Source organism: Lepidochelys kempii, chromosome 7, assembly GCF_965140285.1.
Source record: "Lepidochelys kempii isolate rLepKem1 chromosome 7, rLepKem1.hap1, whole genome shotgun sequence".
In the NCBI taxonomy this organism is placed as follows: domain Eukaryota; kingdom Metazoa; phylum Chordata; order Testudines; family Cheloniidae; genus Lepidochelys; species Lepidochelys kempii.
The window spans coordinates 101,829,267-101,843,976 of NC_136386.1; the positions used below are offsets into that span (position 1 = coordinate 101,829,267).

A 14,710-nucleotide genomic window follows, 5' to 3' on the forward strand; every position below is an offset into this window, starting at 1 on the left:
TCTTGGGTGGATGATGTGGTATCCTGGGTGGAAAAAAAGGAGATTAGCAGAGGACTATACAGAATGGGCTACTATAGTTGTAAACCTCCAGTAACGGGGATTCCACATAAGTAGTAATATATAATAAGCTATCTTGTTTTAAGACTGTCTCAAAATACAGCAGAATAGACATTTTAAGTAAATAACCTGTGATCTTCTTAAATGGTGTGTACACAAAAACATCCTACTCACTCATCACTTTTTTTTAAATCAAAAACTATGAAGATCTACAAATCCCACCACCTCCAAACCTCAGCTGACACTTCGTTAATATAAGCAACCTTGTGTTACTAATACTGTCTCCCTTGTTCTCTCTCCATTATGTTCAATATCCATCTGTTGCATCTTTTTGCTATTTAGTACTCTGGGATCCAACAGAGAAATCTGAAATTTTAGGAATTAATATTTCTGAAAGCATCAGAACAAACTGTTGTCAGCTACATAAACTAAAATGGATAAAGTAATCTTTAAAATATTTAGGAATAAATATTGTAGACGTTGTTTCTCAAACTTTTTTTTACTGACGACCCCTTTCACGCAGCAAACCCCCAGAGTGCTACCCCTTTGTTAATATCACTTTTCAGACTTACTAGCACAGACTTCACAGCAGACTTAGCTAGCTGGGAGGCATGTACTCACAACCCCCATGTAATAACCTTGTGACCCCCTGAAGGGTTGTGATCCCCAGTTTGAGAACCCCTGTATGTAGAGAAACAAAAAATTTTTAAGACAAATTATCTTCCACTGTGGAATAAAATAATAAAAGGCATGGAGAAATGGAATACATATGAAATTTCTTGGCTAGGTAGGGTAGCCTTGATAAAGATGAATTTCCTACCACTATTTTTTTTTTCAGTGCATCCCTGTTGGTAACCTTGACGTTACATTAACAACATGGCAGAATGCACTATTAAAGTATATATGGAAACGTACAAGACAGATGGTGAGTTCTACAGTTTTGTAAAAGCCTATAAAGTGGGGTTGTCAGGGTTCCTTCCCCACTCTGAACTCTAGGGTACAGATGTGGGGACCCGCATGAAAGACCCCCTAAGCTTATTCTTACCAGCTTAGGTTAAAAATTTCGCTTTGGCCTTGAACAGTATGCTGCCACCACCAAGCATTTTAAACAAAGACCAGGGAAAGAGACCACTTGGAGATGTCTTCCTGCAAAATATCCCCCCAAGCCCTACACCCCCTTTCCTGGGGAAGACTTGATAATAATCCTCACCAATTTGTACAGGTGAACACAGACCCAAACCCTTGGATCTTAAGAAGAATGAAAAATCAATCAGGTTCTTAAAAGAAGAATTTTAATTAAAGAAAAGGTAAAAGAATCACTTCTGTAAATTCAGGATGGAAAATACTTTACAGGGTATTCAGATTCAAAACACAGAGGATGCCCCTCTGGGCAAAACCTTAAAGTTACAGAAAACAGGAATAAACCTCCCTCTTAACACAGGGAAAAGTCACATAAAACAAAAGATAAACTAAGCTGCCTTGCCTGACTTACCTATACTGGTTTCAATATTGGAGACTTGGATTAGGATGGGTTGGAGAAGATAGATTTCTGTCTGGCCTCCCTCAGTCCCAAGAGAGAAGAACCACGTAAACAAAGAGCATAAACAAAAGCCTTTCCCCCCCTCCCCTACATTTGAAAGTATCTTGTTCCCTTATTGGTTCTTTGGGTCAGGTGCCAGCCAGGTTAGCTGAGCTTCTTAACCCTTTACAGGTAACAGGATGTTCCCCTAGCCAGGAGGGATTTTATAGCACTGTATACAGAAAGGTGGTTACCCTTCCCTTTACTTATGACAGGGGTGGACTAGCTTTTCCCTAATTCGGCTTATTTATTATTATTATTATGCATCACAACTAAAAGATGTGATTAACTGGGTTAACAAAGGACAGGCTTGGCAGAATTCAATTTTTATTTTTTTTTATAATTTCAACAGATATCAATGCTTATTTTAAAATAGATTTTCAATTTTTATGCATTTAAATTTTCACAGTTGTGCGAAATTATGAAGGGGTGACAGACAATGGGAGTGTCAGACAATAATTACTGAATGACAGTAGACATTGAGATTCAAAAGTTAAAGCTTTAACTGCTAAAACACAAATGGTCAAAATCACATGTCCAAATATACTTATTTTGGAAGGCAATTATTAAAAAGAGATTCATCTCATGACAAAATGCCAGCTTCTTAGAGCTTCCCGACCTGCTTACTTAATGTTCCAGTAAAGGATCTACATTTTAAACAGAATGACAAAATTAAGTTATTTTTTATTGTTAGCAGTAAGACTTCGATTGCACATTATTGGAAAAATGTGACTTCTCTTCCTATGGAATTGTGGCATAGTAAAATATGGACTGTCCTTGTAATAGAAAAACTTTCATACCAACTACATAATATACAAGAGAAGCTCCAGAAACAGGATAGATATTGGTCACCCTGTTTAGTGTACACAGAGGAGCATGCCAATAAGCCCAAATATTTATCTAGGTTCTTTGAATATTAACCAGATCCTGAATAAGTAATCAGTAAGGTACAATATACTATGTTGATATTTTATTGTAACTTTGTCTTAATAAAAAGTTACCAAAAAAAAAAAAAGTTTCGGTGAGAGTGCATCAATGGAGTTAGAAGGAATAGAGAAAGACTCAGGATTCTGAGAGTATGAATCTTACCCGTAACTGACCCAAAGAATTAAATGTTTCCTTACGTGTTGTTGTGTTATTTGGTGATGCAGTTCCATTGTGTGCTGAAGCTTCAACAAGTAGAAAACTAATACAAACAATCAAGAATGAACTGGACTGTTCCATCATGGATCTGTAAAGCAAAGAAAATACGGGAAAAATTAAAGGCAAATTATTAATTTTTAAAATCATTCATAATCTACAATGGATTTAAAACATGTTTTATTCTCTCCTGTGTTCTGATTGTTTAATCTTAATCTATAGTGGAAGAGGAAAAACAACCAAACACATGTATTAAATTAGAAATTCTTTAAAAATAATTCAACCAAAGATTTATTAGCTAGCATTCAGTATTAAACAAGACACTCGCTACCACAGAATCAGATGTGAAAAGCTACTGGAAAGTAATAAAAAACACACTTTGAGAACTGTAGCGGGGCAGTCACCGTGCTCCAGTTAGGAAGGGGTTAAAAGCAGCCAAGGGAGGCTGGTTGGGTAGTCAGCCACAGGTGGGGTTGTACCAGTCAGGGCACAGCTGGCCCTGATAAAAGGGCAGGCTGAGGGAGTGAGAGAAGACTCTTGCTCCAGCTGAGGAGCAGAGAGGACCAGGCTGCCTGGGAGAGCAAGCAGGGTACCTGAGGCAGAGCAGGGCTGGGGAAAGGCAGGCCAAGCTGAGGAGCTCTGACCTGGTGAGTCCCCAGGCTGAGGCCTTGCTAAAGGCCAGGGGAGGTTCTTGGGCGGCAGGGAGGCAACTGGGGCTGGAAAGGCAGCAGGTCCAAACCCCCTTGCTGACGATGAGTGGCCACTTCATACTGCAGTTTGCCCTTGAGGGAAGGGGCTAGATGAGAACTGGCAGTGGGTCACTGATGTGAGGTTGGTTTAGGGGATTGGGGTTCCCTGGGGAGGGGAGACCCAGAGAGTGTGGGAGCACTGTTGTGAGAAAGCACCCCAAGGTAAAGGGCCCTGGGGTCGGGGGGGGACGCGCAGCCTGAAGTTCTGTAAGTGGTAGAGATCAGGAGGAAGCAGGCACCGGTAAGAAGACACCGGTCAGCAGGAGGCACTCCAAGGCTCGAAATGAGTTAATTCCCAGATGACCAGCAGAAGGTGCCACGGTGGTGAGTGCCCACCGTGGTACACGTGGTGGAGAACGCAAGCAACTCAGGTCCAGTCCTGACACACGGGAACTATGGGTACTGGGCAAGTTGTGCCACTATTGAGGGGATGATGGATCCTGCCTACGCAGAGGTTTTCTTTCATCCCTGCTTGGGCCCTGGCATCAGCACCCCGACAGAAGGGGGCAGATGATGACTCACAAGGGAAACCCAAGAGGGACTATGGGAGGTGCAGGGGGCCCTCCAAGAGCACTTGGGGCAGCTGGAAAGGGAGCAGCGGGCCCTAGAAAGACTCCCGAGAAGGGAGTTTACGAAGAGCTGCCGAGAGCGGTGGGAAAAGCCCCACACCAGGGCCAGGAGACCAGTGGCACAGTTAGGGCTTGTTAGGCCTGCAAGAGGCATGGACATTTAAAGAGGGATTGTCCCTACTGGGATGGCCCGCTGGGTGAGGAAACCCAGGGACAACAGACATGTTGGGCCTCTGGGCGACAAGGACACCTGCAGTGGGAGTGCCCAGGTGCAAGGCGAAGACCTAAGGTAGCAAAGAGGCGGGGACCCTGCTTTGGCTGCCATGAGCAGGGCCATATTAAGAGGCACTGCCCCCTCAAAGGATGAGGGGTGAAAGAAGAGGTGCCTAAGGACCCAGGGGGGTCGAAGGCCAGCAGCGTTGATGCTGCGGTGATGACGATAGACCTGCCAGGGAGCCATCCCAGAGAGATGGCTGAAAAGGGGATTGGGACAGTGTGGGACAGCAAGAGGCCAGGACCCACGCTGTCAAGGAGCAGGTCGCAGTCGGGACCCAGACTCTGAAGATGGAGGGTCCAGGGGATGCTGGCGTATGTGCGTGGCTTGAGGCAAGGCAGAGGCGAACGCCAGGGACATGGCCCGGGAATGAGAGGAGCCATAGATGAGCAAGAACTTCTGCGTAAGCAGCTGCCTGAAGCAGAGAAGGGGCGAACACGTCCAGAAGGGCATCCCCAGGCCACGCCAGGCAGAAGCTTACAAGAACCTATAAGCAAAGGATAGCCAAGATCTTCAGGATCTCAACAGAGAGAAGCATAACAAGAACCAATGGCTGGAAGCTGAAGCTAGACTAACTAAAATAATTAAAAAACACAGATTTTTAACAGTAGGGAAGATTAACACTTAGAACAAACTATGATGGGAACTGGTGGATTCTCCATCTCGTGATTACTTCTAAACACGACTGGATGTCTTTCTAGGTAGATATGCTTTAGTCGAACACAAGCTATTGGACTCAATACATGGGTGACAGGCAGAAATTTAATAGTGTACGTTATACAAGAGGTCTAAAACTAGATCAGGGGTTCTCAAACTGGGGGGTTGGGACCCCTCAGGAGGTCACGAGGTTATTACATGGGGGGTCACGAGCTGTCAGCCTCCACCCCAAACCCCACTTTGCCTCCAGCATTTATAATGTTGTTAAATATATAAAAAAGTGTTTTTAACTTATAAGGGGGGGGGGGGGTTTGCACTCAGAGGCTTGCTGTGTGAAAGGGATCACCAGTACAAAAGTTTGAGAACCACTGAACTAGATGATCTAATGCAGTGGTTTTGAAACTTTTTTTCTGGTTACGCAATTGAAGAAAATTGTTGATGCCCACAACCCAATGGAGCTGGGGATGAGGGGTTTGGGGTGCAAGAGGGGGCTCCGGGTTTGGGGCATGGGGTTACCTCCAGCGGCTCCTTGTCAGTGGTGCAGCTGGGGTGCAGAGGCAGGCTTCCTGACTGTCCTGGCACCGCAGACCGCACTGCACCCCAGAGGCAGCCAGCAGCAGGTCTGTCTCCTAGGCAGAGGCATGCAAGCAGCTCCACAAGGCTCTCGCCTGCAGGGCCAGTGCTTGGGGCAGGGGCAGTGTGCGGAGCTCTGTGGCCCTCCTGCCTAGGAGCCGGACCTGCTGTGGGCCACTTCTGGGGCACATCGCGGTGTCAAAACAGGTAGGGACTACTAGTTTTTCCATGCCGGACGCCAGGGTCCCTGGTGCTAAGCAAGGTGACCCAGTATCTTGCATTCTGCTACCTAATACTGGGTTGCGGCCCAAAGTTTGAAAACCACTGATCTAATGGTCTCTTCCAGCATTATACTCTATGAATCAAACAACTGACCAAGTGTTACAATACTCCTGACATTTTGCACTGGTCAGCTAAGCAAAGTGGTCGGTAAGTCAGTGGATCTGTCTGCCCAAAGCCAATCTATCTGTCTAAGGATTTCCCCAGTGTGGTACAATCCTAGAGCAGAGCAGTGGGTGCATCTCTTAGCCCTTTGTGTAAAGAGCATAGCCCGGACTAAGGCGTTATGCCTGAGGCATCTCTGGTCCCAGTGATTCACAGCTGCCAAATAGCCCTTTAGAGTTGTGGGTTGCTGGTACAACTTTGAGCAACCCGAAACAACCACCTTGGAACAGGTGGCGTCAGCTTCAAGTAACATCTTCTACTACAGGATGCAAACTTATACATATACTTTCATCCACAGTCCTTTAAAACAGAGGCATTATCAAAGTGAAATGTTTTCTTGTCATTGTGAAGTCACAGGACTTGGAAAGAGTAAGAACTACATTTGTACTGTTCAATTTATTGGTTATCTGCAAAACTGGTTGATGTGTCTGTAAAAGTAATAGCTCAATTTGCTGAGCCTTATGATACTACGTTTAAAAATATTTTCCTTTTGAAAATGTACAGTTGTAAAATAACAGCTGAAAATCTAGCAGCTTTAAAATAATTTAATTGAAGGCTTTCAAATAAAGAAATTCAGATTTACTGGCTTCAGAAAAAAATGTTTCCCAGTTAACTTGTGCGTAAGAGATGGGTTAATGCTCCACTATCAGTTATGAAAACTTCCTATTTCTCTGAAGATGAGAAACAAAGTCAGGAAAGAAACTTACTGGCGGAAGGGTATAAGTGCATAGCTAAGAGTCAAGGGCTGTGATCCATAAATATTGTATCAGCTGTGAGTGCTATCTGGACTTGGGAAAAAGCTTCAACTAAAACAGTGTTAGAGTTCAGATAGCTGTTTTCTTTAGAGTTCCCTGTTCATTGATGATCTGAATAATTACAGGATAAGATGAAACCCCAGAATTATTCAATCACCAACCTTTCTTAAAATACACACTTAAAAAAGGACAACCCACACACAACTTCTCCCCGATAACGTATCTATTTATACAGGGAGATACATACAGCCCAATGGTGTCTCTCTGTAACAAGGCCTAAAGTTATTATGACAACAGTGAGGAATACTGCAAAACAACCACCCTGGAAGCCACAACATAATGATAATCACTAATGTCACAGAATTACAGAGAATACTGTACAGTAGTGACTAAAATTTCAGTAACTGGCAATGGAAAAATTCTAACAACTCTGTAATCGTTATAATTAATAATATGATGTTAACCAACATAAAGTCTTCAGTTTCAGTGTAAGATTTATCTAAAGTAATCTCTTTGAGGCGGCTTGACTATATAACAAGTACTGTATAACTTTCACAGTATCTGCCTTACTCTGGGCTGTCTTGTGTGCTATTCAGGAGTCAACCTTACTTACCCTCCCTATTTCACTATACTCAAGAGTAATTTAAAATGTGACAATAGTCTGTTGGAAATCATGGTGGTCCACAAACCAAATGGAGAAAAGAATTAATGAAGTTAAACTGAAAAAAATCTGGACTGATGTGAATACTTTAATAATTATTTCAGTTTAAACTGCTATTTAAAACATTCTTAGAATCCCAGACTACAGAACTTTTGAGGAAGTAGTATAACTTATATAAATGAATGTACAAAGCAGAAATTTAGCCTAGTATTCTCCATATGCAGCCGCACTTTAACCTGGACGATGACAAAGGCAAGTTATTCACCTCTGTGCCAAATGACCACTAATGCAGTTCTCATGGCACCTGGAGACAAGCAATATTTACAAGAATCCAGTAAGCAGATAAACTCAGTATTCATGTCAGATTAGGAAAGGCAGCTGATTCCCATTATCCCTGGAGTTTCTGTCAGACTGTTCCTCTGGCATTACATTTGCAATGTGTAGCATACAGCAGTATTAGCAATGTTACTCAGTTGAGAAGAGAAATAAAAAGAGAAAAACATTTTGTTCCACTGAACTTTGAAGAAGACTTCACATGTAGCAACATTTTCATCAACTCAGGAAATACAAGTTGTCCACATACCTGTTCAGAAGAGGGCACTATATCTACAGTCTAAGAAAAAGGGCTCAAGTCACACATAAGCATACCAATATTCTCCAATATCTTGTAAGCAGTATTATGCTAGATAGGCTTGTTTAATGAGTAATGCCTATAAAAAATTATGCAACGATTCTGTGAAGTGTTTAACTTCCAATGAAAGAGGTATAAAGAATTTTAGGTAAAGCCAATTAATTCAGAATTATGGCTTGTTACTGATCATTTAAATCAAAACATCATTCTGTTTTTTTATTGTGTTCAGTTTTGACACCAGTTTGTATTACTGTTTAGGATCTGCCAAAATAAGCTGTAATATTCAAGATCACCTTTCAGCAGCTCAGTACGTCCACTGATATTACCTAACCTAAGATACCATTTCTCGGAATGGACTGAAAGATCTGTTTCTTTGCAACCTGCATGCTGCAATGTAAGTAGTCTGTTACATACTTTCTCTGCCAGCTCATGTGCTTTCCTCAGGCAAAGGAGGGTCAAAAAGAAGAAAACTGTGTGGTCCCAAAGCTGTTAGGTTTCCTCTGCATTCCATGCTCTCCACTGGGAATAGTTTAGTTGCTCAGGGAAGGGGGAGGTGGCATGGCTCTCCTTTGTCCTGACATCCAGGGGAAAGTTTCACAGAGAGCAACTGGGTTTATAAAGGGTTAATTTTGCCCTGCCATCCCTGTCTGCTCCAGGCCACAGTCATGGTCCTGGCAGGACACAGTCAGCATTATTAACTCCCTGGGGAATTTTCCTGTGGAATTTCAGGGGGTTGATGCCACTGTCTTCACTCTAAATTCATGCAGAAGAGCATCTGGAGGTTACAGGAATGGGGGCAGGACACTGACTGGGATCAATTCCACTTCCTCTTGACAGATTTTTGGGGGTGTTTGATTCAGTTTTCTGTTCTTTCATTCCCCTCTACCACTAATATCAGGGAGTGTGATCCAAACTCAAACCTTCCCTAATGGTTAGAGGCCCCACCTAGCATCACTAAGGATCATCAGCAAAAACTCCAACTTCAGAGGAAAGACACACTGATGGTTATAATCACTACAAATTCCTCTACCCCAGATATCACAAATTAGGTGCCAAAATTCTTAAACACCAGCAGTGATATGAAATCTGCAAAGTTAAACTCCATCAAAACAATAATGAAGGACTACAGAAGAGTTCCTATATTGACAAGAAAAACATGCTACTGTGGTTATTAAAGAATGTTTAAATTAATGATTAATACTTAGTTAGAAAGAGGGACAGAAAAAAATAACACATGCTGCAAAAAAAAATCAACTCATTTCCACTATCTTATACAGAATTAAGGAAAAGATAAAACATCCATTGAATTGTGTCCTTGGGTCTGAGTCAGTAAGCCCACTGCACTATGATACAGTTTAAAGCTTCATGTTTAAGAATAATCCAAGTTTATGCTTTTACAGTATCAACAGATAAAAATAATTACTAAACTTAATTAGTAATTAAGAAAAAACTCAATCAGCAAAAATACAATTTTTTCATCTTGGGAATGAGAGTTTAAGAAGGATAAATAGAATGAGGTAACATCAAGCATAGGGGAAAGAAAAGGGTCAATCAGAAAGAAATTAGAACATGAATGAGAAATATGGCAAATAAGCTGTCATAAATATAAAGGGAAGGGTAAACCCCTTTGAAATCCCTCCTGGCCAGGGGAAAGCTCCTCTCACCTGTAAAGGGTTAAGAAGCTAAAGGTAACCTCGCTGGCACCTGACCAAAATGACCAATGAGGAGACAAGATACTTTCAAAAGCTGGGAGGAGGGAGAGAAACAAAGGGTCTGTGTCTCTCTGTATGCTGGTTTCTGCCAGGGATAGACCAGGAATGGAGCCTTAGAACTTTTAGTAAGTAATCTAGCTAGGTATGTGTTAGATTATGATTTCTTTAAATGGCTGAGAAAAGAATTGTGCTGAATAGAATAACTATTTCTGTCTGTGTATCTTTTTTGTAACTTAAGGTTTTGCCTAGAGGGGTTCTCTATGTTTTTGAATCTAATTACCCTGTAAGATATCTACCATCCTGATTTTACAGGGGGGATTTCTTTACTTCTATTTACTTCTATTTTTTATTAAAAGTCTTCTTGTAAAACACTGAATGCTTTTTCATTGTTCTCAGATCCAAGGGTTTGGGTCTGTGGTCACCTATGCAAATTGGTGAGGCTTTTTATCCAACATTTCCCAGGAAAGGGGGGGTGCAAGTGTTGGGAGGATTGTTCATTGTTCTTAAGATCCAAGGGTCTGGGTCTGTAGTCACCTAGGCAAATTGGTGAGGCTTTTTACCAAACCTTGTCCAGGAAGTGGGGTGCAAGGTTTTGGGAAGTATTTTGGGGGGAAGGACGCGTCCAAACAGCTCTTCCCCAGTAACCAGTATTAGTTTGGTGGTGGTAGCGGCCAGTCCAAGGACAACGGGGGGAATATTTTGTACCTTGGGGAAGTTTTGACCTAAGCTGGTAAAGATAAGCTTAGGAGGTTTTTCATGCAGGTCCCCACATCTGTACCCTAGAGTTCAGAGTGGGGGAGGAACCTTGACATAAGCAAAGAACAAAAATATATTTTAAACCAAAGAATGTGAATGACTACTTGATTAGTGCTATTGTATCAATGTGAATGCTAAAAACCTTTCCTTAGTTCTTGTATCCATTCCTAAACCTTCTTGAGAACTTAATGGATCTGGTTGGAACAATAATTTTAAAAATAATAAAGCTGTAAGTGTATGACAAAGCAAATAAAAAGGGTCATTAAACATCATCTTACATTTTCTTTTCTCTCCTTCTACGGGCTTGCTCATACCTCCTTGTCTATAAATTCTTTTATGTCTGAGTATACTAAACATAGTGAGGGTACATGCTTATTTTTTTTGTGTCAATTTATCCTACAGTTTCAATACACAAACAGGTTCATCATGAACCCTGGTCTATTCTCTCCTGGTCCATTCTTAGATTAGATAACAAATCACACAACAGCCTTTTACAAGATGGAGAAGCATTACATTCACATGCTGCTTTCCTATGAGGACTCTGAATTAGATTTTGTCTTGTTTTGATCTGAAGAAGTAGTTATTTTGAAATATTCTATTGTCATTTGGCTTTCAGAAATTATATTAATTAGGTCTAATTGGATGTCTACTTAAATTGAACCCTTTGATAGTATCATACAATATAGTCACCATGGTGAACATATTGCTATTGATCATATGGAAGTTTACATCCAGACTACTTGAGGGCAATACTTATATTGACTCAACTTGACACACTTGCACCTTAATTTACCACTTCACATTGTCCTTTCTCGCTATGGAGATGAGTACCAGGATGAAAAGAATTTGCTGGAAGAAACAAGCAGTAGCTACCCGATAAGGATATATATTAAGCCCATTATTCTACACAGGGAAAACTCAATAGATTATTGAAAATTCCTGCATTTAGTGCAATGAATACCCCAGTGGAGCTGGTATTTATTTTGGATGCAGTCCACTTCATAAAAAACTATGAGGCTACATTACATTTCTCATTACACATGGCCTACCTGAAATATAGATTTCACCAAGTTAGCACTATAATGCAACATGATGCTAAAGTTAAAAACTCTACACATACAATAGTAGACATTAGCTGAAAAGAAAAACTTTCTGCAGTTCCTCAACTTGAAATGAAGCCAGGGATAAAGGTGGAGTCAGTAGGTAAACTGCTGGAACTTCCATGAGTGAATTCTACAGTTCATTAACTTCTCTTTTACGTTATATGGTCAGTAGAGAAACCTTGTATCCATTGGAGCTTCAGCTAATCTGTTTTAGAATTTACAGTGACTTCTCTTGAATACCTTTGAAAAGCAATTGACATCTGACACTAATAAAGGTTTTGGCAGGTTTTCAAAACATTTTATGAGAATAAGGAACAGCAGAGATCTTATACAAAGCATTGTATTTATAGCTGTAAGTGCCATGCCAGAAGACCAGTTTGTACCCACTCTCCTGAGCATGATGGAAGGTAAAATTTCACTTTGTTAATCTCGGTGATTTCATTTTCATAAAAGAAACCAAGAAATGGAGGAAATGATTGCACAATTTGTAGCAGACTTGGGAGTGCTGCAATTGAATTGAGGCACTTACTGTGACCTCAATGCTGTCTTAAAAGACACGTTTCATGACAGGCTGGTGTACAAAGTGAGGCAATACAGAAATAGCTTGTATCTGAGCATGGTTTCATATGCCAGAAGGCTGTGGAAATTACTGCAAGGAAATCCAAAGTGCTGAATTCATTTACAAAAAATGCACAAGACAGCAGAATTTTCAAGATAAACCCAAGGTACTCAAGAATATTGCTCATGTGGCACACTGGCTCAGTGAGAAGCAATGTATTGGTATAAAGGCCTGAAATGCTGATTGTGTTTTAAAAAAAAACAAAAAAAAAAAACCTCCCCTGCAGACAGAAGAACATGCCTGTAAGAAAGATGGGCATTGGCAAATGAGAAAAACAACTAATGAAGGTATAGCAAGAAAAAGGGCTGTCCATTTCCTAAACTCAGAGCAAGAAGACTATAGAGAGAAGACACCTACCCGCATTATGTAATGGCTTTCCCATAGATCAGGGGAAGGGGAGCTCCACTTTAAAGGACTGCCAGTTTGGCTGGAAGCAGATATAGGAAATGCATTAATGGTTGTATCAGGATGAAGTACATTATAGTCTTTATAGAGCACATCAGGTTACACTCAGTCTTTCCCTGAATGTTGCAGAGTTGTTCTGTGGACATTCGTAGGGTAACTAGGGACCATGCTGGGGATTCGGGTGGTGTAGATTTAACTCCCTGGAAAAAACAATATTCCCACTTTTTGTGCGGAAGAATGATTAGCCATCTCAACTGGGTCAGTGTCTTAAAAAGATTTAAAGATTGCCAGGAAAGCCACAGTTGAAAAGATCTAATTTGTGTGTTACTGAAACATACTTCTGTTTTCGATGAAGAACTGCATAGCATGAAAAAATCACTGTGAAGCCAATCATTACACAAAAAGAACATGAGTATTTGTGGCACCTTAGAGACTAACATTTATTTGAGCATAAACTTTCTTATGCTCAAATAAATTTGTTAGTCTCTAAGGTGCCACAAGTACTTCTGTTCCGTTTGCGGATACATACTAACACGGCTGCTACTCTGAAACCAATCATTACACAGTGTAGCCAACCAAAATCATGCAAGTGAAGCACTGCACACAAAATCTTGATACAACTTAACAGAGGGTTAAAGTGTTAGAATTCACAAAGAGATGTGAAGTTTTTCAGAGCTCTGATGAGTATTTGGATCCCGTGATTGCTCCCAATTGTTTTCACCTGGCACCAGCAACCATCAAAGTGGATACCTTAGTTCCCCAAAACATGAATCAGTTACATTATTTTCAAGGATTACTCATCAGGCTACAGAATAGAATGGTCTTTGTGACCCGACAGATGAAGTATAACTATTGGGCTTGGGCAAAGGCATGTCACAGCATTTTTTAAAATAGCTAAGAATTCTTTGATAGCTATTCTCATGCTGATCTTGATTTGGTATTTCAGTGGGCATGTGATGTGTCCCATAGTCGGGAAAAGTCATAACTCACATTATAGGGACAAAGGAGGAAAATCCAGTTGGCAAAAGGACACTAGACAGAGCAAAAATAAAAAATGAATAAATTGGATGGGAAGCAGTGGACATGAATATCTGAGCTCCTGACAGATCAGTCATCCACATCTACCTTTGATGGAAACTGGGTGAAATCCTAGTCTTGCTGAAGTTGATGGGAACTTGGCCATTGATTTCTATGGGGCCAAAATTTCAACCTGTAGCTGGTTTCCAGAAGAATGTAAAAGTGAGATTCTATTTTTAACTGCCCTAGGATGGAGAGGTCACATTATATGGCAACACAGAGACTTGTATAGATTCTTTTTGCCATTCAAGCATGGAAAGAATTTGCTAGCTAATATTTTTCTAGTTCAGTGAAGACTTGCCTGTGAAGACTTCACAAGTAAGAAAATAGGCAGGTCAAATAGCTTTTCAATCTGGTACTGAATGTTAAAACAGCAGGAAAATTAGATCTTATGTAGTATTATTCCAGATAACTAAATCCATCAATTCCATAGGGCTGGTTGAAAACAATCCTAAAACAAACCGCTCCCCACCCTGCACCCTTGCAGTATGTCAATGCATACTAGTAAACTCTCAGTGGACAGTGGCAAGATCCACCTGGACAGTTAGTGCACAGCACACTGGAGTACTTTAGAGCTACACCCCTACTTGCTGGCCTGTAGGTGTTTGTGTAGATGCTTATTTGTCATACTCTGTCTTAGTGCATGTGATCATTATCCACCCTAGAGACTGGCCCCAGCTACTATGACGTTTTACTACTAGTTAGCAGCTATAGGACCTCTGCTGATGATCGTGGTGTATATGTAACCCACACGCCTCCTAGGTACGGTGTTCTGTCCCATGTACTGGCACCGAGACCACTTAAAGAGAAATTAATGAGTCTGCTCTATAGCCTTAGCCAACAGGCATATGGCTTTTAGCTCATGCAGTAGAAGCTCATACATTTAGCTCCAGAGGTCCCAGGTTCAATCCTGCCCACTGACGACCAAGGTCTGTTGGCGTTACATATA

At 41.1% G+C, this 14,710-nt stretch overlaps 1 protein-coding gene across 3 annotated transcripts in view; it reads right to left on the reverse strand.

Annotated features, from left to right (window-relative positions):
• PTPRE (protein tyrosine phosphatase receptor type E) overlaps positions 1-14,710 on the reverse strand; it is a 268,702-nt gene that overhangs the window by 102,669 nt on the left and 151,323 nt on the right. For all 3 annotated transcript variants that reach the window (XM_073354053.1, XM_073354051.1, XM_073354052.1), the window contains one exon: positions 2,761-2,867. In XM_073354053.1, the coding sequence (XP_073210154.1) occupies positions 2,761-2,863 (103 nt within the window). In that variant the 5' untranslated portion in view covers positions 2,864-2,867. The remainder of the gene's footprint in view (positions 1-2,760; positions 2,868-14,710) is intronic.